Source organism: Ranitomeya imitator, chromosome 8 (assembly GCF_032444005.1).
Source record: "Ranitomeya imitator isolate aRanImi1 chromosome 8, aRanImi1.pri, whole genome shotgun sequence".
In the NCBI taxonomy this organism is placed as follows: domain Eukaryota; kingdom Metazoa; phylum Chordata; class Amphibia; order Anura; family Dendrobatidae; genus Ranitomeya; species Ranitomeya imitator.
This window is the reverse complement of record NC_091289.1, coordinates 168409079-168433604: the sequence shown is the minus strand read 5'-3', so window position 1 is coordinate 168433604 and position 24526 is coordinate 168409079. Positions and strand designations below refer to the sequence as shown.

The 24526-nt window shown below is 40.9% G+C and overlaps 1 protein-coding gene across 6 annotated transcripts in view; it reads right to left on the bottom strand.

Annotated features, from left to right (window-relative positions):
- ASTN1 (astrotactin 1) overlaps positions 1-24526 on the bottom strand; it is a 606833-nt gene that overhangs the window by 265822 nt on the left and 316485 nt on the right. For all 6 annotated transcript variants that reach the window (XM_069737796.1, XM_069737798.1, XM_069737799.1 and 3 more), the window contains one exon: positions 12390-12577. In XM_069737796.1, the coding sequence (XP_069593897.1) occupies positions 12390-12577 (188 nt within the window). The remainder of the gene's footprint in view (positions 1-12389; positions 12578-24526) is intronic.

Genomic DNA, 24526 nt, shown 5'->3' with positions numbered 1-24526 from the left:
ACTTACGCATTATGTATGCATACTTTTTTATTGTAAAATTTACTGATAAATCCACTTTAATTGGCGTAAGCCATAAAATAAAAACTTTCTTGGCTAAATATATATATATATATATATATATATATATATTATACAGTACAGCCAAAAGTTTGGACACACCTTCTCATTTAAAGATTTTTCTGTATTTTCATGACTATGAGAATTGTACATTCACACTGAAGGCATCAAAACTATGAATTAACACATGTGGTATTATATACCGTACTTAACAAAAAATTGTGAAACAACTGAAAATATGTCTTATATTCTAGGTTCTTCAAAGTAGCCACCTTTTGCTTTGATGACTGCTTTGCACACTCTTGGCATTCTCTTGATGAGCTTCAAGAGGTTGTCACCGGGAATGGTTTTCACTTCACAGGTGTGCCCTGTCAGGTTTAATAAGTGGGATTTCTTGCCTTATAAATGGGGTTGGGACTATCAGCTGTGTTGAGCAGAAGTCTGGTGGATACACAGCTGATAGTCCTACTGAATAGACCGTTAGAATTTGTATTATGGCAAGAAAAAAGCAGCTAAGTCAAGAAAAACGAGTGGCCATCATTACTTTAAGAAATTAAGGTCAGTCAGTCCGAAAAATTGGGAAAACCTTGAAAGTGTCCTCAAGTGCAGTGACAAAAACCATCAAGTGCTACGAAGAAACTGGCTCACATGAGGACCACCCCAGGAAAGGAAGACCAAGAGTCACCTCTGCTTCTGAGGATAAGTTTATCCGAGTCACCAGCCTCAGAAATCGCAGGTTAACAGCAGCTCAGATTAGAGACCAGGTCACTGCCACACAGAGTTCTAGCAGCAGACACAGCTCTACAACAACTGTTAAGAGGAGACTTTGTGCAGCAGGCCTTCATGGTAAAATAGCTGCTAGGAAACCACTGCTAAGGACAGGCAACAAGCAGAAGAGACTTGTTTGGGCTAAAGAACACAAGGAATGGACATTAGACTAGTGGAAATCTGTGCTTTGGTCTGATGAGTCCAAATTTGAGATCTTTGGTTCTATCCACCGTGTCTTTGTGCGACGCAGAAAAGGTAAACGGATGGACTCTACATGCCTGGTTCCCACCGTGAAGCATGGAGGAGGAGGTGTGATGGTGTGGGGGTGCTTTGCTGGTGACACTGTTGGGGATTTATTCAAAATTGAAGGCATACTGAACCAGCATGGCTACCACAGCATCTTGCAGCGGCATGCTATTCCATCCGGTTTGCGTTTAGTTGGACCATCATTTATTTTTCAACAGGACAATGAACCCAAACACACCTCCAGGCTGTGTAAGGGCTATTTGACCAAAAGGAGAGTGATGGGATGCTATGCCAGATGACCTGGCCTCCACAGTCACCAGACCTGAACCCAATCGAGATGGTTTGGGGTGAGCTGGACCACAGAGTGAAGGCAAAAGGGCCAACAAGTGCTAAGCATCTCTGGGAACTCCTTCAAGATTGTTGGAAGACCATTCCCGGTGACTACCTCTTGAAGTTCATTAAGAGAATGCCAAGAGTGTGCAAAGCAGTCATCAAAGCAAAAGGTGGCTACTTTAAAGAACCTAGAATATAAGACATAATTTCAGTTGTTTCACACTTTTTTGTTAAGTATATAATTCCACATGTGTTATTTCATAGGTTTGATGCCTTCAGTGTGAATGTACAATTTTCATAGTCATGAAAATACAGAAAAATCTTTAAATGAGAAGGTGTGTCCAAACTTTTGGTCTGTACTGTATATATATATATATATTTCTAAAATCTTGTAATTTCACCACTGGCCACTAGGTCTAAAAGACCCGAACTTCAATGAAAACTTCCAGTGTGAATGAATCCATATAGACATAAGGTGTAGGTAGTAAAGTGACTAGGACGCAAAGTTATACATTTTCTGGGCATGCTCTGATCTGGGCAAAAATCATCATGAAGCGAGGTGAAGGAGAAGGAAGCGAGTTGTCCTCATTTCCTATTGCGATGGGTGGATCCTGTGTTATGTGCTGTGAGCAGTTTGTGTTTAGATTGTAATCCTGTCTGTGATGATTATGAGATTGCTGAAAAGTCTATTACTTCACTTTGTAGTGACTGTGAAAATTGCTAAATTTCTGATTTTAATTCTGTTTAGTTAGTGATGTGGAAGATTGGTATATAATGATATCAATAAGTTTTAAAACGCAAATTTAACAAAAAGGGCCTGATTTAAACATCTGGTCATTTTCTGGTGATACATTGCCTATTGGTTCCGGGTGGTTTAAAACACTCAAGAAAAAGGTGCTTGAGGTTAAAAAAAAGGAACTGCTCCTTTTGTGGTTATTATGTATTTTGAAAAAGCATTTTTAGAAGTCCTTGAAAACTCCTGGAAGCATATCGGTACAGAAAATCTGTTATTTATTTGTACGCAACAATAATTTGATAAAATACAAACTTTAGCTAACGCAGATGGCTTAGCCTTAATTTTCCCCATAAAGATGTATTAATATTGTACAAGAAGGTAATGGGACAAAGTGACATAATATTATTCTAAGCAAACAAAGACTAAGTCTCAAAGACAGTGGGGTTGAGAGAGACAAAGTGAGCGGCAGTCACCAATGTAAGGACCTGGAGACGTGTTGACAGCTCATTGCTTTTGTTCTAATTATTCACATAATATATTAAGATGTGAGCTGGGAGCATGATGGATGGTAGGGAAAAGGGGATGTGGAGAGGGGAATTCAGACAGCTTGTTATCAAAATTAATTATCCAGGAAATAAATATCTACTAAGATCGCCTAGAAGAGAGTGACGAGGGGATCTTCTAGTTTCAGAAGGAATAAGAAAAGTCACTTGGAAGCCCCCCGGCTCTGACCTATTCTGTAAATGACAATACTCAATGTCCCAATTTATTATGTGCAAGAGAGTCTACAGGGCATGCATCCATCATACACTCCAGTGATGGAAGATTATTAATGTCATTAGTGTCTTCACCCACTCGTAGAAGAAGCTGCAGAAGCTGTAGAAGACTCGTAATGACTATGTACAGCAAAAAAAAAATAATCCTGCATCGTCAGGCACAATATGATTTCATCTAGTCCATACACTCTAAAACAATCATACATACAACCCCATTTTATACTGAAGCTAGCCTGGAGATAGATTGTTCTCTACGAGTTATATGTATCCCCCAGGGAGTCCAGAGACACAATTCTGGAGTTCTGGCGAAGTGGTCAAAATTATCACCACTCCTTCAGTCTATGGAACCGACGGAATTAGACATATTCATCAGACCCAAAGACGGGATAGATGATATGCAAGATCGTTGGCTGTCCCACTGCTTGGACCCCCACAATCACTAGAATGAGAGTCCACAGGCACAATTCTGGAAGAGGTTTAATGGAGCAGTGGTCAAGTATGAGCACTACGGCTTCATTTAATGTCTGTGGACCTGATGGAGATAGTCAACCCCTGTACTCTACCCTCCCCATCAATCCCATGGACAATAAATGGAGTGGTACCGTGCACGTATGACCAAACAGGTGAAATGGGACCCTCATACTCATAATTGGTGGTTTCTCATTCATTGGACTTCCAACAAATATATACCTTTTTCGTGACTACCCCTATTATTTTCATTGTCACCTGTTCACTCAAAGGGTCCCCCCTTTTTACATTTCTGACCCATCACCTCTTCTACTAGTTTTTTTGAATCCACAGAATAGGTGATATGTATGATCGTTGGCCAGTCTACTTCTGGGACCCCCCATATTCAGTAGAATTTGAGTCTAGAGACAAGGTTATGGAAGAGGTTAAATGGATACAATTTGGATATAAATAAAAATATAAAGCTTCCAGCATAAGACATAACTGCATCAAAGAAAGCAATATTTTGCACAACGACTAAAACTTTGGAGCTATAGGTCCTGATTCATCATTGTCTTTTCTGCTTGTCTTCTAAAAAAAAAACAAACAATGGTTCTAATATTAACGTTTTTATATTCACTTTATTTAGTATTTAATTTGAACTTTCTTTTAAGTTCCATTTTTCTTTTTTTGCTTATTTATTTTTGTTCAGCAATGTGCATGTTGTTTTCCTTGTCCAGATGTTCTACTCAAACTCATGATGTGACTTTTCAAAATGTCTAATTTTTTTGCGCAATTGGAGTTCAAAATCTGCCTAATTTTACTTCTGGGAAGCTCTGGAGAAAGACAGAAGCACACCCAAAATAGAGTAATACCATCTGGTAAAGGATAGGTATAAGTGATGGTAGCACTCACCTGTAGGAGTCATGGAAAGCTGCTACTGCTACCCCATGGTTGGAGGAAATGATTCTTCCAGATGTATGACAAAAATGCAAGCTGGTTCGTTTATGCGGGTTGCGCTGCGTGAATGAGGAGCCTTGCGAATCCAAAACTTTTTTTTATTAATTGCAATGCATTTCTGCACCAACCTTGGGAAAGGCACCAGTCTGGAGCAGAAATGCGTTGTTATTAATAAAAATCGTTTTGGAATCCCATGGGTCTTCATTCCTGCAGCGCAGCCCGCCTGAACGAGCTAACTTCCACTTTTGTCATAATTTTATTTCCGCATAGTTGAAGCTTAACATGTGACATTTAAAAGGATCATACAATTTTTGAGTCTTAGGCTTCTTTAACACTAGCGTCGGAATCTCCCCGTCGCAATGCGTCGGGGAGAGATTCCGACGCTAGCGTTTGCTGCATTGCACAATGGAGGCAGCGGATGCATTTTTCCGGCGCATCCGCTGCCCCATTGTAAGGTGCGGGGAGGTGGGGGCGGAGTTCCGGCCGTGCATGCGCGGTCGGAAAAAGCGGTCCGTCGGGAGAAAAAAACGTTACATGTAGGGTTTTTTTCTCCCGACGGTCCGCCAAAGCACGACGCATTCATCGCAAGATGGATGCGAAGTGTGCAAATCCGTCGCAAATGCGTCGTCAATAGAAGTGTATGGGGAAAAAACGCATCCTGCAAGCACTTTTGCAGGATGCGTTTTTTCTGCAAAACGACGCATTGTGACGGATTTAAAAAAAAGTAGCCTAAGAGGTAAAAGACAAGAGAAAAGAGCATCTTTGATTTTGCGCAAAATTCATCAACCCACGATGAAAAATTTGGAGCTTAAAAACTGCAACTAAAACCACAAAATTATTGAGTGATTTATCAGGGTCTTTCTTTTTGCTAATTTTTAGCAGTTATTTTTTATATACCTTCATACATTTTTCAGACAATAGGACCCAATTCTTCAAAGCGTTTTTGGCAGAAATCTTTTGTAAACCACTTTGATAAACCGCAAGATATTTGCGAAACATAAGGTTGCACAAAAATGTTTGGACTTTTGGCCTTTTCATGCCATTTTTCGCCCATCTCTGCCAAAAGTATGAGTTGAGACAGGACAGGAACGGATCGAAGGCATGACACAACAGCTCATCTAGTTCACCATACCTTACCCAAAAATTTTACTCTAGTGCTTGACTGTAGTAAGATTTGTGGCAAGGCGCGTAGAGGCACACGTCATTTTTCAGACACTCCATATTCATTAGGAGGCGTATGCCTCTAAATGAATCATGCGCATCTGACTCAACTCCAACACTCAACTCTTCCTCTTGAAGATTGTTGTTGATCACCCTAGTCTCGGGCCGTTGTGTTCTATGTGTCTTTGAAGTCACCCTAATAAATCTGAGCACATTTTATACCACTATTTTTTTTTGGGGGGGGATCAACCCTTACACTGTATGTGAATCTGTTACACCACCATTTGGTGCACAGGATTATATCATCTACTTTTGTAATAATGCAATGCTCTCCATTTAAGTGTCAGGTAGTCCTCGTATAAGATGACTTCCATAATAAAGTGTGCTGTTTTTAATTCATTATAGCGTATCCTGCTGCAGACGGGTGTCAGGATACAGACTGCTAGGCACCCAATTAAAATGGCAAATCTGGATAATTGCTATTGTTTGAATATCCTCTCTTCAAAGATAAAGAAGGGCCTCGACAATGCGTTCTGTCGAATGTACATTTCAGGTGGGATAAAAGAGAAGCAGATTATAATTGTCTTCCTCTCACAGTTACGACTGTTAAATGGGGCTAACTCAGCGTCTCATTAGGCAAAATCTAACAGGTACACCTTAAAGGACGTTCCGCGCGTGAAGTATGACTGGCATAACTTGTTCTGAAATGACTTACGGAGAAAAGCGGGATGCGGTTCTATCTTTCATCTCAAGTCAGCTGAAATGCTCGCGATCTATAAATACAACAAAGCGCAGAGAGAGGCTGGCAGGAGAGGTTCAAAGAGAAGTGGGTAATGACTGACTGCTAAGGAGACACACTCCAGCTTGTTTATTTTATTGTTCCATGGGTTTATGACAATCTTCCATTGGATAAAGTCTGATTTTATTACTTTGGTTTACAACTTTTGGTTTTGTTTAGTTTGCCCCCTATGAAAAAAATTATTCTGATTGTTGAATGGTTACTTATAGTATTAAAAAAGACAGACTGTTTAACAAATACTAAGTCCTAGCTCAGAACCTCATCTTAAGTTCCATTGTGGTGGATGTGATAGTCTAAATGTACAGTTGGGACTAATATACGCATGTCATCTGTATTTTTGATCAATGAGTAGGAAAATGTAATTAGCACTACAGATTTTTATTTTTTGGGAATTTATTCTGTAAATGGTCCCAAAATATAAACCATTCACCTAGTATTACTTTATTCAATTGTTCCTTTTATCTGAGAATTAATAGATTTCTTCCTACCAGTTAGGTTATGCGATCTCATTGTGACCACCGGGGTTACAAGTTCCATAAGGGCTTCTACTGGCAGACTGGGCAAAAGCCATGCTGCTTATCAGGTTTCAAGGATACTCTGGTATTAATCATTTCACTCCTACACAGGCATCTGGCTGTTACACCCGGTCCATCCCCAGTACCTTCGCAGGGTCCCCGTCGGGACTCCCGCTCTGTGCCGGCTCCACGCTGTCCGGATACAGCCTCTGCTCCTCCTTCCTCATCTGTTTCCTGGCACGCAGCCAGCAGGTTCCCAGGCAGAGTGCTTAGGTCGCGCGATCACTTCCAATCTCTTAAAGAGACAGCGCGCATTTTCCAAAAAGTTCTTCTGACCAATGGCGTGTTATTGATCACTATTTCTAGCCCCTCCACCATAGGGAGGGTGCTGGAGCAACAAGTTTCCACTGTTGCTTACTTCCGGTTCCTGTCAGCACCTGCTTCTGTTTCTGAAGTTCTCTGCCAGTACTCCGCTTATACTGTCTGTTTCCACAGATCATCAGCTACCTGCTACCCGGCTATCCTGGACGACATCTGTTCTATCAACGGAAACCCATCTCATCCCATCAGTCAGCCATCCTCCTCTCCGGACAACGCCAGACTCGCCGGTACCAGCTCTTACTCGTACCGGTATCACCTGGTTAGCTCCATGTCTTCTGCTAACCCTGCTTGTCCACCTGATCCGCTGGGACAGCTGCCACAAGTCCGGGATCTAACTGGAGGTAGCTCCTGTGTCCCTCAGGCATTCCATTCTGACCCTGTTCGAGGGGACATTCTACGGGTGTCTGGGGCTCACGTAGTAATGTCCCCTTCGGAGCCCCCCGGGACTGTGGTGCTGAGGTTCCACGCTAAACTTCAATAAAAACGAATGTGAACTTCACCTTCTGTGCCTCCGTTTCCATTCGTTACACTGGCCTTTACTCTAAAGGACCGTGGGTTGAGTGCATGGAGTAGCTGCTGGTCAAAGTAGTGACTTGATGGTAGTGTTAGTACAAGAAAGGCAGGGTTAATGACTGTATCTGCAGGCAAGAGGTAGTCAACAAAATACCTATGGTCAAGTCTAATGTTGTCAGGCTGAGACATAAAGCAAAAAAGTTGTCAAACTGTCCTGGGTCCAATCACTAAATAACATGTTGATGTAAAGCAGCACTCCAGCATTTTTTTAATTTTACTTTAGCGCTGGTGTAAGTTCCCTGACCAGCCACCATGTTCTGCTCTTCCCAGCATTACTCAAGTCCCAATCCGCCATCACATGACCGAAACTCCTGACTGACCGGAAGTCAGGGGTAAATGTCACAAGCTCTCAACACAAGTCTATGAGAACCTCGTTTTAGCCTTGTTCTGTCTCTCATAGACTTACATTTGAGTTGTGACTTCTGGTTTGCTCAGCAAACACTGGTGAGTTCCAGCAGGTCACAACCTGCAGAAGATGACCATAGTGGGACTGGGTACAGATGAAGACAGTGGCTGGTGAGTATTTTACTGGGGACAGATTAGTGACAACACTCCAGCGGTAAAATAAAAAGAAACGCTGGAGGGGGGCTTTAAAAAAGGTGCCATGTGCTACTATTGGCCAACATACGCAATTCTGCAATGGGTTAGCTGATCAGCTCTAGCCATTGACTGGTCAACAGGACCTAATCTACATATAATAAGTCATTAAATCAAATTGATTGGCTCCATACAGGAGGAGGAAAGACTTTACATGGAGAGATGATGAGAACTGATTAACAACCAGCACAAAGCCCAGGAGAATGAGAGATCACTCTCCTAACAGTTAGATGAGCTTTAGCAAACAGGTTGCTTATCACTGTCAGCACAACAAGTTAAGCAAAAGTGATGGTACCTGAATGTGAAGGCAGACAACACTGGAATGATCTGAGGTGAGAATGTTATAATGTGGACTTAAATGCTTTTTTATTCTCTCAAGAGGGTCACCAGAAGTTTCTCTATCATGAAACCTCTTTCTCTGTCCCATACATATTCTCCACATTGGGACAGAAACTCCTATCACAGTTATTGATGATGATTAGACAGCTCCATCTAAAACTGTGTATTAAAATCTAATATCATATGTAGTTGAATGCAAAAGGTGAGGATACTCATAGTGTCTTCCAGATGGTAATAAATCTAGCTGCCTTTGTGATGCTGCACTGATGAGTCAGGGGATTGGTAGCGGAAAAACAGAAGGTAAGTTTATCCTATGCACCCTTTATATGTTTTCGTAGAATATGTTTTGAGACTCTTTTAGCATATGGTGCTAAGAGTTTTCAAATTCAAATACAATGAAAGTGTTTTGTTTTATTTGGGTGTAAAAAAACAAACACCCCCCCCCCCATTCTCTCAATCAGTAGGTGCCAGCAGCAGAGATAGGGTATATAGGATAAAACCTAACTTTATTGGTATACACAAGTATGTCACATCCTCCATGGAGATCTGGAGTTAGGTGATCTTTACATACTGTGAATCACAGGTCTTCCATTTAGCCTGTGTGTTTTGTTCGTCATATAATGTGGACTTTGTTTCCTTTGGTGCTGAAGAGGTTAAGGACTCTTTGTATGCTGGCTAGGGACATGCAGCTTCATCTCACAGCTGCTCCTGACCTGCTCATTTTCTCTCTCTGTAAAACCTGGCAAGACCTTATCATCCCTGCCTATGAAAGTTTTGCCTCCTGGCTTGCTGGAGTTGGTGTGCTGAAGTTGGAGTTTGTAGTTGGTGCTGGAGATTCTTGTCTGCTGTTTTTGGTGTATGCTTTCCCCCATTATCCTATTTCCATTTGGGTTGTACCTTCCTATCCTTCCATTTCCTCTCTACCCTTTTGTATGCAAGAGGCTTTTCATTATCCCAGTTTGTCTTGCATTTACACCAATATATCTGTCCCAGGCCTCCTGGAGGAGGGGACAGCTTTGGGACATTAACAGGAGCATAGTAAGATTGGAGACTTGGGCCTCTACCTTTAAGAGTACCCCTGGGACATGGATAGTTAGGGTCCCAGTTCCAGGGACAGTTTGACGCCCCCCTTCCTTACAGAAGACTGTCCTTGCGTGACACATTAAATGCTTGAGGGCTAATTAACAAAATCAACCACAATATATACAAGGTGAAGAATATACTTAATTGAGGTTTTAAAATGTAGTAAAATGGTTCAATCTAACCTCATTGATGTCAATGAAGACCGTCACCGAGGAAACAGGTGGAGCAAGTGGCAAGATTGGTTCTACACTGCCCTGTCATGTATCATGCAATGACTTCTATCCTCACAAGGACAGTATCCAAGTATGGACCTGTCAACTAAGATTACTCTCTAGATGGATTGCACGACGCGTTTCAGACTTTTTATATGAATGTATTTGTAGGATGGGAAAGCAATAAACAGAGAATCCCATTCTGATAGCATATCCTAAAGGGGCTTGTAGAGTGCTGCATAGCCAGTAAGCATGTCTGGAGAACTGCAATGAGGATATGTATGAGTATTCACCTGAGCAGTCCCCCTAAATTGGAGACGAAACGCATCAGGATGCCCATTTAAATGAGGATAAGAAAATTAAATAATGAAGATAAGACTTGTTGGATTCCAACATGTTTTACCTTTTTATTCTATAAGGAATGTAGCCATAATCTGAGATGTTATAATTTCCTTGGTGACATAAGCATGCAAGCACTGATGTAACTTGAAACTTGTAGGCCCAAAACCAAAGTTTTTAAGATCCTTACTATTATGTTTCTTTAATAGTATTGGTCTTCTCTTATGCTCCAGAGGAACCTTTGGGCTTACATAGGTTACAGGTGTTTCCCAGATGAAAGTGCAAATCCTGCACCTGCATTCAAGCTTGATCAACCATGAATACGTGTGGCTAGCTTTACAATTGACAGGTGGTTTATTTTAGAAAACAGTGAAAATCATTAAATAATCCCATTAATAAAGGTTATAATATTTTCAGTGCATTAAATTTCCCATGTACTTCCTTGCACCATGAAAAATATAGTCCAGTCAAAAGAAAGTACTCACTTTGAATATAAAGCCTCTCAGGATAAAAAGAACAAATCCTTAGGCCTCCATTCATTTTTCAGTATACACTGGACATAAGAGCCTACCATGTAATAAATAATGTATAAGCAGAAAAAACAAGAAGCACTTTACATTCTCCCTAACAGTTCAAGCCAGTAGCAGAATACTAAAGCTAAACTGCAAAATCCAAGTAAATAATTTACAAAAAGGCTTAAAGAAAACCCTTCAAAAATAACCAAACAAACATTGCGATCAGCAAGATAACTTTTGAACTGTCAAGAAGTTGGATATAGCCTGAAAGTAAAGTAGTTATAGATATTTATCTTTTATATCTGTAGGACTGTTTCCATTCAACCATGATAATTCTGCATTTTAGCATCAAGAATAGCTCCAACAGTTGAACCCCATGCCGTTCTGCTGAATCAAAAGTAGAGCTCTAAGTTGGCGTCAATAGAATAGCTAAAGTTCTTGGTGTAAAGACTTAATGTGGGCAGTAAAACGCATCTGTATTCCAGTCCTTTATAAGGAAGAAGAAGAAGAAATCGATTGGCGTGGATGTTGATCAGAGTCAGAAGGGAGGATAATATCTGCTTATTAGGACTACACATGTCACGATATATATAGCGACCTCGCGAGGGGTCGGTAGTGGACAAACACAACAAAGACACAAGGAGGGGGAGGAAGGCCCTGTCAATAGGGAAATGAAGGAATGGTCACCTCCTGCTCAAAAGTGAGCCTGACCATGCACTCCCCTAATGCCATAAGCGGGTCCTTCCCCCCTCACTGTCACTTCACACTGCCGTGGCTAGTGCACTGGCCGGCAATGAGCGCTAGCCTCACCACTGCAGATAGTATCAGACAGGGGACAGTGACAAACACGAAAGGGACGAGGAGAAAACAACACAATTAGCTTCCAAACTCCGCTTCCAAACTCGACACTGCAGATAGCACAGCAACAGGACTCCAAAACACCAGAAGTGGCTGACACCAGAGAGCTGCTCCTGCAAGGCTGGTCTCAATAGAGGAACTCTATCACCAAGAGTCAGCTGATGCATCAAGTGACCATTTAAAGCATGGTGGAAGTGGTCACCACCACCTCAGCTGATCCAACAACACTGCAGTTACACCATATTGCCAGCGGGGGGAAAACATGACATTAACCCCCGATGGTCCTAAAAGGAAAAAGCAACATTAAAAACAGAGTGGAACCAGAACTGCCATGAATGCAAAATGGATTCTGACAACATTGTGTCTCAGAAACATGTATACCTAAAAAACAGATGCTATTCCTTCCTTACGATTCTGATCTATATCCAGGGCAGCTCCTGTACGATACCGCAATTCATTCCTTCTGGCATTTCTATTTAGTTCCGGTTCCAGGGATCTGGAACTGTCAGACGGAGCAGCAGTGACACTATAGATATATCTTGCGCATTTCCAGTGTTGTGCCTGCCCAGCACAAGCACTTTAGGTAAGTGATTACACCTAGATGTCTACTTGGTAATATTGTTTCACACATGGAGGGCTTTTCCTCTCTCTATTTACATGTACAAGGAATTTGCCATGTTGAACATACTCTTACCATGACGGAAATATGCAGAATCCTTAACTCTTCTTCTGCTGCCTCGCCTTGAGGTTCCTCTGTGGGTTCTAGACCTGGCAAATTTGATGAGCCATCCTGGTGGTGAATGTGAAAGAGCAGAGTCCCATTTTCAAGCCACTGCTGTCTCCAACGGACTAGTGGGATATCATCTGTATTTCCAGCAATTTCTAGAAAAAAAAATCATCAAAAAAATTAAATAATTTGGACAAAAATTATGATTATTTTCTTTTGTGTTGGCTGATTGTTTTTAATGGGAACCTGTCAATATAAGATATGTGATCAGCAATTAGAGTTAGTGGTAATCGATTTGAAAGACCCGGCCCATTGACCACAACATTAATCTGTGGCCGCTTGATGAGATCTGTGAGAACCTGCTCCTACCTCTGTCATCTGCAATTCTTCTCTTGATTAGACGACCTGGCGGCATGTCATGGTTGCAGCATAATGCACATGTGACATCGAGCCAGGACGGCTAATCAAGAGGAGAGTCGAGGGCGCGGTCAAGTTAAAGGCGGCTCTCAGGTCTTCCATGCAGCAACCAGACATTACTGATGTAGCTGGTGGTCCGGATCCTGCAAATCAATTTACATCAAATTTAGTAGAAAGTCATAGAGCAGGAGGAGCTGTGCAGATTGATTTGTAGTTTCCAGAGGAAAATATGCAGAATAAATTGTATTTCGGACTCTTTCGGCTTAGGAGTCCAGTTGGCAATTGTATTAATGATTGACTGCCTTTCTTGCATAAGGGGGCATGCATAGATAGCAATCAAACAATATGCAAAACCAGCTACTGGACACTTATGCCCCCAAAAACAGGAAATAAAATGAGACAAGTACAAATTTTGTCGAAAAATTACATATTAGTTTGCTTAGCGTCTCATACTAATCATGCTCAATATGATAGGTTCTCTTTAAGCTCTAATTTAGAAAGAAATACAACTTTAATTTATTACCTTTACCTGTGTTGTCTAGAGTGTTATATATCCTTAAAGGGAATTGTCACCAGGATTTTCCTACCTCACTGAAAGCCACTTAATGTACTGTAGAGACTGAGACCTTGATTCCACTGATTGTTTCACTTATTGGTCTGGTTGATGTTTTTATATATTCACTGTTTTATCAGCAAGAGAGTCACAGCTGCCAGGTAGTCTGCCATATCCATGACCTCTTTATAACTTAACCCCCAACGGTGCTTTCTGCCTATGCACAGTGTACACAGTGGGTGGGACTGGGTGATACAGAGTTCAGGATTCTGAAAATTAGAAGATTTTCAACCAATACTGCAAAACAGGGATCAAAACTACAGCAAGCAGCCCAGTAAGGGACACTGTTCTGAAATCAGGATATCCGCCCTTACATCCTGCTGCTTTCAGATTACATAGCAAAAATCTGGTGATATATTATACGCCTTTTAAAGTCAACTGTGGCCTAATCATAGACTTAGGTTTTGTTATGTGTCTCCCATTTTTTTTACACTGCAGCCTCGCCCTTTTATGTTGGCTGCATTGAGTAAAGATTTTCATTACAGCAAGGTAATACCCATTTTCTTCTGCATGCTTCCAATTTCCTACATTGGAATACACAAGTTATTTAAATTGTATGTAATCTGACAGATGAAGTGGAAAATAGAGTTTCATACGTGTAAATCTACAGTGATGCAGAATTGTAGTTCTAATGATGACTCATGCAGGGAAAAGAGACTTCTTGTTTCTACATTATTAGAGGGATTCAGCTAGTCAGTTTTTAATCAGATTCAGCTAGTCAGTTTTTAATCATGTGATGTCATAGACCTAATGGAAAAGAGAAGTATCAGCTGGGTAGAAAGGCAAAATGAGCAATTGTAAGTGCACAGTGCTGTATAGTATGATGATTGCTATATATTAGGAGGATAAAAACTGTGATGGTATTAGTCTATTTTAGAATAGAATCTGAAGACCACCTCTTTAAGAAGGTCACTCTATATACGAATTTACTGCGACAGTTTTTCAGTTCCTCAATATTTCATGACTCATGCTTTGAGAAGACCAACCTCTAAAAGACCCCAATCCGATATACTGTATTTTTTGCTTTGTAAGACACACTTTTTTTCCCCAAAATTGGGTGGGGAATGGGGGTGCGTCTTACAATGCGATATACCTTATCTGTGCTGCCGCTGCAGGTGTCTGGTGCTGCCGCCGCGCTCTGTCCCTGGTGCTGCCGCCGTGCTCTGACCCCCGATGCTTGCCGAGATCTCCATCAGCACATGCGCCGCCTCCCGGAGGCTATTTGCACAGAAGGAATCCACCGCACACACACAGGAAAGCATGGATGGAGCGACAGAGCCCCCCACACAGCACGAGGCAGAGCACAATTGCGTCGGCAAGCACTGGGGACAGAGCGCGGTGGCAGCAGCACTCGGCAGCCAGGGACAGAGGGCAGTGACAACACTACCTGGCAACACTGGGGACAGAGCACAGCGGCAGCATCGGATACCCGCAGCGGTGCGCCGCACATCAGAAAGCCCCCTCATCCCAGCCTGCGGCCTGCAGCAACGTTCCACTCCTGTCTCCTCCAGAAGCATCCCTGGGACCCCGCTTCACCGCAGCCACCACCCCCGGTAAGCGATGAGATGCATGGATTATATCAAAAAAAGTTTTTTCCCTTTTTTTTCTCCTCAAAAAATGTGGGGTGCGTCTTATAATCCAAAGCGTCTTATAAAGCGAAAAATACATATATATTTGATTGCTTGTCTCAATGAGATTTCAAATGCATAAAAACATAACAAATACTTAATCTGTATTTCAAGATATGGCATTTTATCTCCGTTCTTTCTCAGTTCTCAGAATAATTTAAGATGAAGGAGTTTGAAGCAGAAAAGGCCACTGCCAGAAGGTGAACACTCGAGCGGCATTTTACTTTTAGAATTTGCAGGTTTATGTCTAACATCTGCCTGTATCAGGTATATTGTGTGCTGGGACTACTTACCCAAAGGTGAAATGTTGATGCAGCTGTGATGGTGCAATTAATGCAGATTTCATCCTTGTGCTAATTTGTGTTAAATTACAGCAACATTATTTTTATTGTCTGCTTCCTAGAAATTGTCTGATTTTGGAGAACGCTCGAGCATCAGGACACTCATTAAAAGTGGCAATGAGGTCTAATAGAAGATGAATTATAAATGATGTTTCAAAATCAGTTTATCCCACTCATTCCCAGACATAGATAAAGGGGATCCAAAAAATGTCACCAGGGTCATTATTCGCATAATTGGCTGCTCATGAGAATTGGCAAAAGTTGAATATTTTATTATCTTTTCATGAGGAATTGTAAAACTCAGGAATCAATAGTGAATCATGTGTTACTTCATATGTCGCATGATGCAACTCTACTTTATAAATATATAATATATATATACACTGTATATATATACTGTATATATGTAGCATTATTTCCAGCGCCTAGCCAACCCCGCCCTCTCTCCACATCCATTTTTTTTTTAATTTAGCCATATTTTGACTCTCAAAAATTTATTAAATGAAATCTGTCATAAAGTTTTTGCTATGTATTCTGACAGCAGCATAATATAGGGACTGAGACCCTGATTCCAGCGATGTGTCATTTACTGATCTACATGCTGTCATTTGGATACAATTGCTATTTTTTCTGCTGCGGATCTAGCAGTGCTCAGAATGCTGAGCTCTGTATAACCCCGCCCACATCATTGATTGGCTGCTTTCTGTGCATGGATAGAAATCTGCCAATCAGTAGTGAGGGTGGGGATACAGGAGGACTAGGAGGTACGAGACACCTAGTCCTTTAGTGATAATCTCCTGCTGATAAAACACTGATTTTATTGAAAAAGCAAAAACACAGCCTAGCAAGTGGCACATTGCTGGAATAAGGCCCTCGACCTCTACTTCATGATGCACTCAGATTACATAGCAAAAATCTCCGGACAGTTTCCCTCTAATTTTAATGTGTTTTCATATTACAGATGTCATAGAATGTTGTAGGCACAGAATAATTAAAGTTATCAGATCATCATCAGCTATTTTTTTTTGTTGCAGTGAGCTATGTTTGTGTCACAGATGAAAACACCTGGAAAGCAGAATGTGCAGTGTATCAAAATTTCAGCAATTATTTATCAAGAATATTTGACGACTCTACCGATGTCACAGATGGAAAATCAGCGATTTAGAGTTGTCGAATATTTTTGATAAATAATTGTTGAAATTTTGATACACTGCATATTTAGCTTTTCCAGGTTTCTTTTTTAATCTGTGACACATATATATCTCACTGCCAAAAAATAGCTGATGACGAGCTGATAGCTTAAGTGATAACTTTAATTTTTCTTTGCCTCCAACGTTCTATATTTTTCATCTGTGACACATGGAGAGCACATAGATATTAAAGGGAACCTGTCACCCCCAAAAATCGCGGGTGAGGTAAGCCCACCGGCATCAGGGGCTTATCTACAGCATTCTGTAATGCTGTAGATAAGCCCCCGATGTTACCTGAAAGAGGAGAAAAAGACGTTATATTATACTCACCCAGGGGCGGTCCCGCTGCTGGTCAGGTCGGATGGGCGTCTCTGGTCCACTGCGGCGCCTCCCATCTTCATTACAAGACGTCCTCTTCTGATCTTCAGCCACGGCTCCGGCGCAGGCGTACTTTGTCTGCCCTGTTGAGGGCAGAGGATAGTACTGCAGTGCGCAGGCGCCGGAAAGGTCAGAGGCCCGGCGCCTGCGCACTGCAGTACTTTGTCTGCCCTCAACAGGACAGAGCAAAGTACGCCTGCGCCGGAGCCGTGGCTGAAGATCAGAAGAGGACGTCATGGAATGAAGATGGGAGGCGCCGCAGCGGACCAGAGACGCCCATCCGACCTGACCAGCAGCGGGACCGCTCCTGGGTGAGTATAATATAACGTCTTTTTCTCCTCTTTCAGGTAACATCGGGGGCTTATCTACAGCATTACAGGATGCTGTAGATAAGCCCCTGATGCCGGTGGGCTTACCTCACCCGCGATTTTCGGGGTGACAGGTTCCCTTTAAGGGAAGTTTAGGTATAAAGTAGGAAGGTAAACCAAACCTATTCTAGATAGAATTTAATTTTGAATGAGCAGATTTGCTCTGGGTAAATTCATCGATGATGTATCTTACACATTAAAATGTAGAAAAAAAATGGAGTTTCTAAACATCTGGTATTCTGGAACTGAGCCTAATTAATCTTCTGCATTATTAAGTTATAAAGAAAATAGTTTCCATTTTAGTGATGTTTCAGGGGGAAACTTGTTAAATCTTTGGACAGCTGTAAATTTTCGTAAAAAAATAAAATAAATAAAAATAATAATAATCATTAAATTATTTCTCCTGGCTTGCTCCAGGAAAGAAGAGTCCATAGGAACTTACTAGTTATTGATCATTGGGTCCGGTAGACAAGGTTAAAGATAAAAAGCAAAAGTTTTTCTAAAATGACATGATCCCAAGGGAGTCATTAGGTTACTGTGCAGGTTCATCGTCCATTATAGGGTATGCCGTATAGATGTGGCTGAAAGAAACACCTTCTAAACTAATTATCACTTGTTTACTGTGGATTTTACGGTGGACGATGCTGACGAACCAATATGGAGATTTATATAACTGGTGTTCTAAATGGTTGCAAGAATCCAGATACAATGTAATCATCACATTCGTCATTATATTAGTCATTTGCTTCCATAATTTGACTCCAAGATCTGTGTGACATCTCCCCTCCGTGAAGACCCTCGACCTTTTGGAGCACTCGCATGACATATTCCAAAGGAGCAGAAAGAGATTGTGTAACACAATCGATCACTACAAAATGAAGCTCGTTAGTAGGTTCGATCTTACTGTAATATCCACAATGATAAATTCCTTTTATTGAACGCATCTTTAGGAGCACATGCCAGGCCCTTCTTCCATTTTAGAGATTGTCGGTCTACTGACAAACTAGGTCAATGTTCTCCAACCTGTGGCTATTAGATTTTGTGTAAGGCTAAAATTCCCAGTAAAAAACCTGGCGACAGATTCCATTTAAGAGCATGAACGGGGTTGGATGCAGTCCTAGGAGACCTCAGAGTGTTACACATGCCTTTTCTGGACAATTGGGAGCTTTGAAGTATTTGCAGTTCGCTGTAAATTGATTTTCTGCAAACCACATTTGGGAAAAAATTTGACAAAGATGGTAAATTCGATTTTCAAATGATTTACTCATCTGCAGTTTAGATAGTATTTTAAGGTAATTGTAATAAATTTGTAATCAATGCAATGGAGTTTATTGTAGAGAAAGGAATCGTCTGTAGGTTAGAAAAGAAATACCGAGGATTGCTTTGATGACACTTTCTCCCTGCTTCATTAATGTGCATGTTAATGGGAGGATTAAGGATGAAACATGCGGTCTGTGCAAATGTGTACAATCATCTTCACATTCAGTATCATAAAAAAATACATTAAAAAAGCAATGCAAAAATACAAGATTAATCACATCTAGTAGTAATGTGCTGCAAATACCCATAGCAAGCATTAGATTCTAGCTGTCAAATGCACTTTTAGAAATGAATAAAGCAACTACTTTGGTTATTATAGGCTACACCTTTGATTTTCCTTGCTTTGTTTCCTTAAGTTTTGCTGAAACCACCAGTCCACAACGATATCGTTACCAGCTTTGAAAAAAACCACTTGATTTTGTGATACTCTGTTAGGAGATGATTGTGTTATATATGCTTATGTGTTGCCACCTAGTGGTTGCGACTAGAGATGAGCGAACGCAAACTTAAAAGTTTGGGGTCCGTACCGGACAGTTAGTGTCTACTTCTATGGGAAGTCTGCTGCAATGTTCAAGGAAAGTCAAAAGAGAGAAAGAGAGAGAAGGAGAAAAAAAGAGAGAGAAAGACAGAGAAAGAGGAAAGAGAAAAAGAGTAAGAGAAAAAGAGAGAAAGAGAAAGAGAGAGAAAGAAAGAGAGAGAGAATGAGAGAGAAAGAGAGGGAACATTTTCCAGTAGAGATGAGTAGGGAAGAACGGACCTGTGGAAGTTCAGGTTCCAGTACGCTACTCAAAATTTATTTCAAAGTTCAGTTTAGGTACCAGAACTGTTCTGGAACTTGAACCAGAACCCGAACCCCATTGAAAAAATGGGGAGCCAAACTTTTCAGCTGAAAAATCCTCTCTCCCTCTCTCGCTCTCCTCCCAGACTTCACCCAGAACTAAAACCATTGTAACGGACTTCCGGGAGAAGTCAGTGTTCGGCTTTTAGCACCGGACAGTAACTCTCAAACCCCAAATTTTTAAGTTTGGGATCGCTCATCTCTAGAGTACCTAGAACCGAAATTTGTTCTGGTACCTGAACAGAACTTCTTTATTCCGCTCATCCCTATTTTCCAGGGGTCTTCATCGTTTTCAATGGGGTTGAAGTTATGGTTCAAGTTCAAAAGCAAACTTTGGAAAAAAGTTTGGGTAGAGTACCAGAACCCGAACTTCCACAGGTCTGCTCATCCCTAGTTGGGACGCACTTTGCAGCCTGTTAAGATTTTTTGCTAGCGGGTCACGACTATTTATTAAATCAGCTTTGTAAAAATTGATGTCCTTAAAAAAATGGAAAAATAAGGATGGACACATCTGTAAGTTAAGCAAAAGTGATAAATGTAGTTGTACAATAATGAAATGACAGTTTCAACTCTCTTGCATCTGTTTTGTTCAATTCACATGCATAGTTACAGAAGAGGACTCCCTGCAAGATGACATTACTATTCAATGATGTAAGTAACTGGGTTCAGGACTGTGACAACGTCTCATTCATTTTCATAAAAACGAGGATGATTGCTGCCATTATACAAATGAAAAGCTCTTACAGTAAAGGTGCATGAGAATCTCATGAATGTCTGATCAAAATGTTAAATAGATGCACAGGTAAACCAAGCATAAAATAACAGCGAGAAAAAGAGAAGTTCTTATAGATTTACTTCTGAAATTTAATTTTGCTGTATTAGTTTTTGTTTTTTAGTTTAGTTTTTTTTTTTTTATTCTCTGCGGGAGCAATTTGATTGAAGATTTCAACACCGAAGATCAAACAATTTTTTTCGGGAACATAACAAGTTTCCTATGAGTATATTAGGAAAATATGTAGATAAAAACTATATAATTTAGCTTAAACAAAATAAAAAAGGGAGAAAAAGACGGAGGAGAAAAATTTTGACATTTGCTTTTTTTTTCCTAAGTGGTAATTTTAAATCTTCGAGATGGAGTTATGATGATGACTTTGCTTTGATGCGCACCTCAATTATCAGAAGCAGCAGCATATAATTACATTTAAGTAGTTTCGAACATGTGCCTTATGCCATAATGTTTTGCCTTTTTTTTTAGCATGCAGCGAAAGCCTAAATTTAGGTCAAATTACCAAACCGAATTGATAGAACTTTGAAGAGTTGTTGCATCTTAGAAATGGCTTCGATGGAGCCATAAAACTAAGATTGTGTTTATGCCATAGGGACACATTCATATCTCCCCAACCAAGGCTATGATTAATGACTACTGCTTATTCTGAAGATTATTGGGCCCAAAGGGCACAATCATAGTGGCCTTAAGCCAGTAGCCCCAATTGCTAAATTTTTCAGTTTCTGTGCACACGTGAGAGAAACATAGCAGATATCACAATGACTCTGATAAGTGCTCCCCGTGGGTGGCGCTGCAAACGTGAAACTGTTGGAGGGAAAAGATATCTATACTAAAAACAGAAAGTACAATCCAAAGAGACAAAAATCTAGAAGAACATTCACCAAAGAATTTAATGAAGTGTTGTCTCCCGTTTTCTGTGGGGAATCTTCACTATTATAGATGATCTGTCATGTTAGAAGAGCTTGTACATTAAAGATGCTTTAGTTAGATTTTTACCATCATCACCTCTGAATAGCTCAATAGACTGTACTCGGTTTAAGAGTTTTTTTCATTTAAAAGTATCTAAACCTTGTCCTTACTTAATAATAATCTTTATTTTTATATAGCGCTAACATATTCCGCAGCGCTTTACAGTTTGCACACATTATCATCACTGTCCCCGATGGGGCTCACAATCTAGAATTCCTATCAGTATGTCTTTGGAATGTGGGAGGAAACCGGAGTGCCCGGAGGAAACCCACGCAAACACGGAGAGAACATACAAACTCTTTGCAGATGTTGTCCTGGGTGGGATTAGAACCCAGGACCCCAGCGCTGCAAGGCTGCTGTGCTAACCACTGCGCCACCGTGCTGCCCTTACTTCTATTCAGCCGGGGAGGGAGAGAGATTGAGGTAGAGAGTGAGGGAGAGAGAATGAGAAAGAAGAGATGGGAGAGTGAGAGAGTGAGGGAGAGAGTGTGGGAGAGAGAGAGAGTGTGAGACAGAGAGAAAGAGTGAGGGAGAGAGTGAGGGAGAGAAGGGAGAGAGTGTGAGAGAGGGAGAGAGAAACAGAGAGAGTGAGGAAGAGAGTGATGAAGAGAATGAGGAAGTGTGGGAGAGAGAGTGTGAGAGTGAGTGAGGGAGAGAGAGAGAGTTAGACTGAGAGTGAGGGGAGAGTGAGGGAGAGAGTGAGGGAGTGAGGAAGAGAGTGGGGGAGAGAGTGTGGGAGAGAGAGTGTGAGAGTGAGTGAGTGAGTGAGTGAGTGAGGGAGAGAGAGAGTTAGACAGAGAGTGAGGGGAGAGTGAGGGAGAGAGTGAGAAAGAAAGTGAGGGAGAGAGTAAGGGAGAGATTGAGAGAAGGTGAGAGAGAGAGTGAGAAAGAAAGTGAGGGAGAGAGTAAGGGAGAAATTGAGGGAGAGAGTGAGGGAGAGAGAGAGTGAGAGAGAGTGAGGGAGAGAGTGAGAAAGAAAGTGAGGGAGAGAGTAAGGGAGAGATTGAGAGAAGGTGAGAGAGAGAATGAGAAAGAAAGTGAGGGGGAGAGTAAGGGAGAAATTGAGGGAGAGAGTGAGGGAGAGAGAGAGTGAGAGAGAGAGTGAGGAAGGAGAGAATGAGGGAGGAGAGAATGATGGAGCAGAGAGTAAGAGAGAGAGAGTGAGCAAGAGAGTTAGGGAGTGAAAGAGAGAGTGTGAGGGAGAGAGTGAGGGAAAGAGAGGGAGTTTTCTGCAGTTTCTTCTGCTACAAGAATAACGACGGTATGCCAGCATCTAAAAGACACTCTGTGCATATACCCTGAATAATGCTAAAGAATAGTAAAAATGCCTGAAAAAAACTGATAACAAATGCTTCAGGAAATGCTAACAAAAGCATTCTAGGGCAAAAAAACAAAAACAAGAAAACAAAAGTGGTTCCTGATACAGTTTTCTCTTAAAAACTCAACGTTTTTGACCTCCTGAAAAATATATTGTGTAAACATACCTTTAGGTCAGATTTACCTAACCTTAGTACTACACCATCACTTTGAGACATAAATAGACCTTTAATTTTAAATAATAGTTTTTTTGTCCAGTTTCCAGGGTATAAGCCACTTATTTTTTTATTTTGAGGTTTCATTTTTATCTCTTCTTTCAAGAGTCATACAATTTTAACTTTTTTCTTTGCCATAGCCATATGTGGGCTTTTCCTTTTGCAGGACAAGTTATAGTTTTGAACACTACAAAGTTTTAGTCTGCCGTCACATTATCAGTATTTGGTCAGTATTTCCCATCAGTATTTGTAAGCCAAAACCAGGAGTGGAACAATTAGAGGAAAAGTATAATAGAAACATATGCACCACTTCTGCATTTATCACCCACTCCTGGTTTTGGCTTACAAATACTGATGGAAAATACTGACCAAATACTGCTAGTGTGACGGCAGCCTTAGTGTTCAAAAAGGAAAAAAGTCCAAAATGTAGGGACAGTGATAAAAAAAAAACAATTCCAACGTCGTTTTTGGTGTTTTCATGGTGTTCATTGTGTGGTACAGATGAAGATGGTACAATGTCTGAATTATATTTGCTGTGGAATTGCTGCAGATTTTGATGTAATATATTGCAAACCATCAAGCACAGTTTGGAAAATCTTCACCAGAATTGCACTTTTTTTTTACAGACCTACTTTATTGCAAAATCCATTCTAAAATGCAGAACAAATCCTTCGCATCTGAATGTGATCTTACAGACTCCAGTAGAGAACAGATTCTACTGCGGTGCTCAATCTCGGAATGTGCTCTAGATAAGAATAATCTATGTATTGAATTCTAGAATGTCCATATTATAGATAGGCAATGTTGTAAACAGAAATCCTAGGGCATCATGGCAAAACGGAGCTCCTACCCCCACTGAGAGCGCTGCCAAACGTATTACATCTGTCTTAAATCCTCTCTATGTTTTCTATTCTGCTTTTACTGTAGGTCCAAAATTGTGAGTGATTTATTTCATAATTCATCTCTGTAGGGGAGCTGTATTTTACTGATTTGATAGATTATATAATTTTGGCTGTATGCAGCGCTAACCACCATTTGGGGAAGATAATCACAAATGGACTTATACAGCTATTATTGCACTCAGTGGTTTATGTATACACAGTACCAGGATTGAACTGGCCCACAGGATAGCAGGAGAATCCTCCGGTGGGCCACCACCCTCTTATATGATTAGTTAGATCAGAGCCACAAACGTCCAATCAGGGACAGACAAAACTCCCAACAATAGCATAAATAATTAGAAAAAAGGAGTCCAAACGCTGCCAAATAGATCAAAAATATTTCAAACATTTATTAAATAGTAACATACAATCAACAGAGCAATAAGTAAAATTCTATAATATATGTAGGGTTACTTATGTGAAGGGTACAGATAACAATCACATACCACACCAAAAAACTAGTACGACTTAAGGTCCAAGGTTCAAAGCGTAAGACAAGTCTATCAGGAGTGAAAAAAACCCTCATTCAATCCCACTAGGAGCCAATGTGAAAATAGCTGTCACAGACGGTATACAGGACTGGACCTTACCCATGTCAGTCGTGGTGTGGATGTGAGGATTGCCAGCCCCTACGCGCGTTTCGCGTAGGCTTCTTCGGGGGGCAGTACTTGGCACAATACACTTGAATCACTAAGTACAGACAAAGGCAGCATCTTATTAATTTATCTATCTAATATAGTGATAATTGTAACCAGGTAATAATGCATATCAGTAAGGTCTGT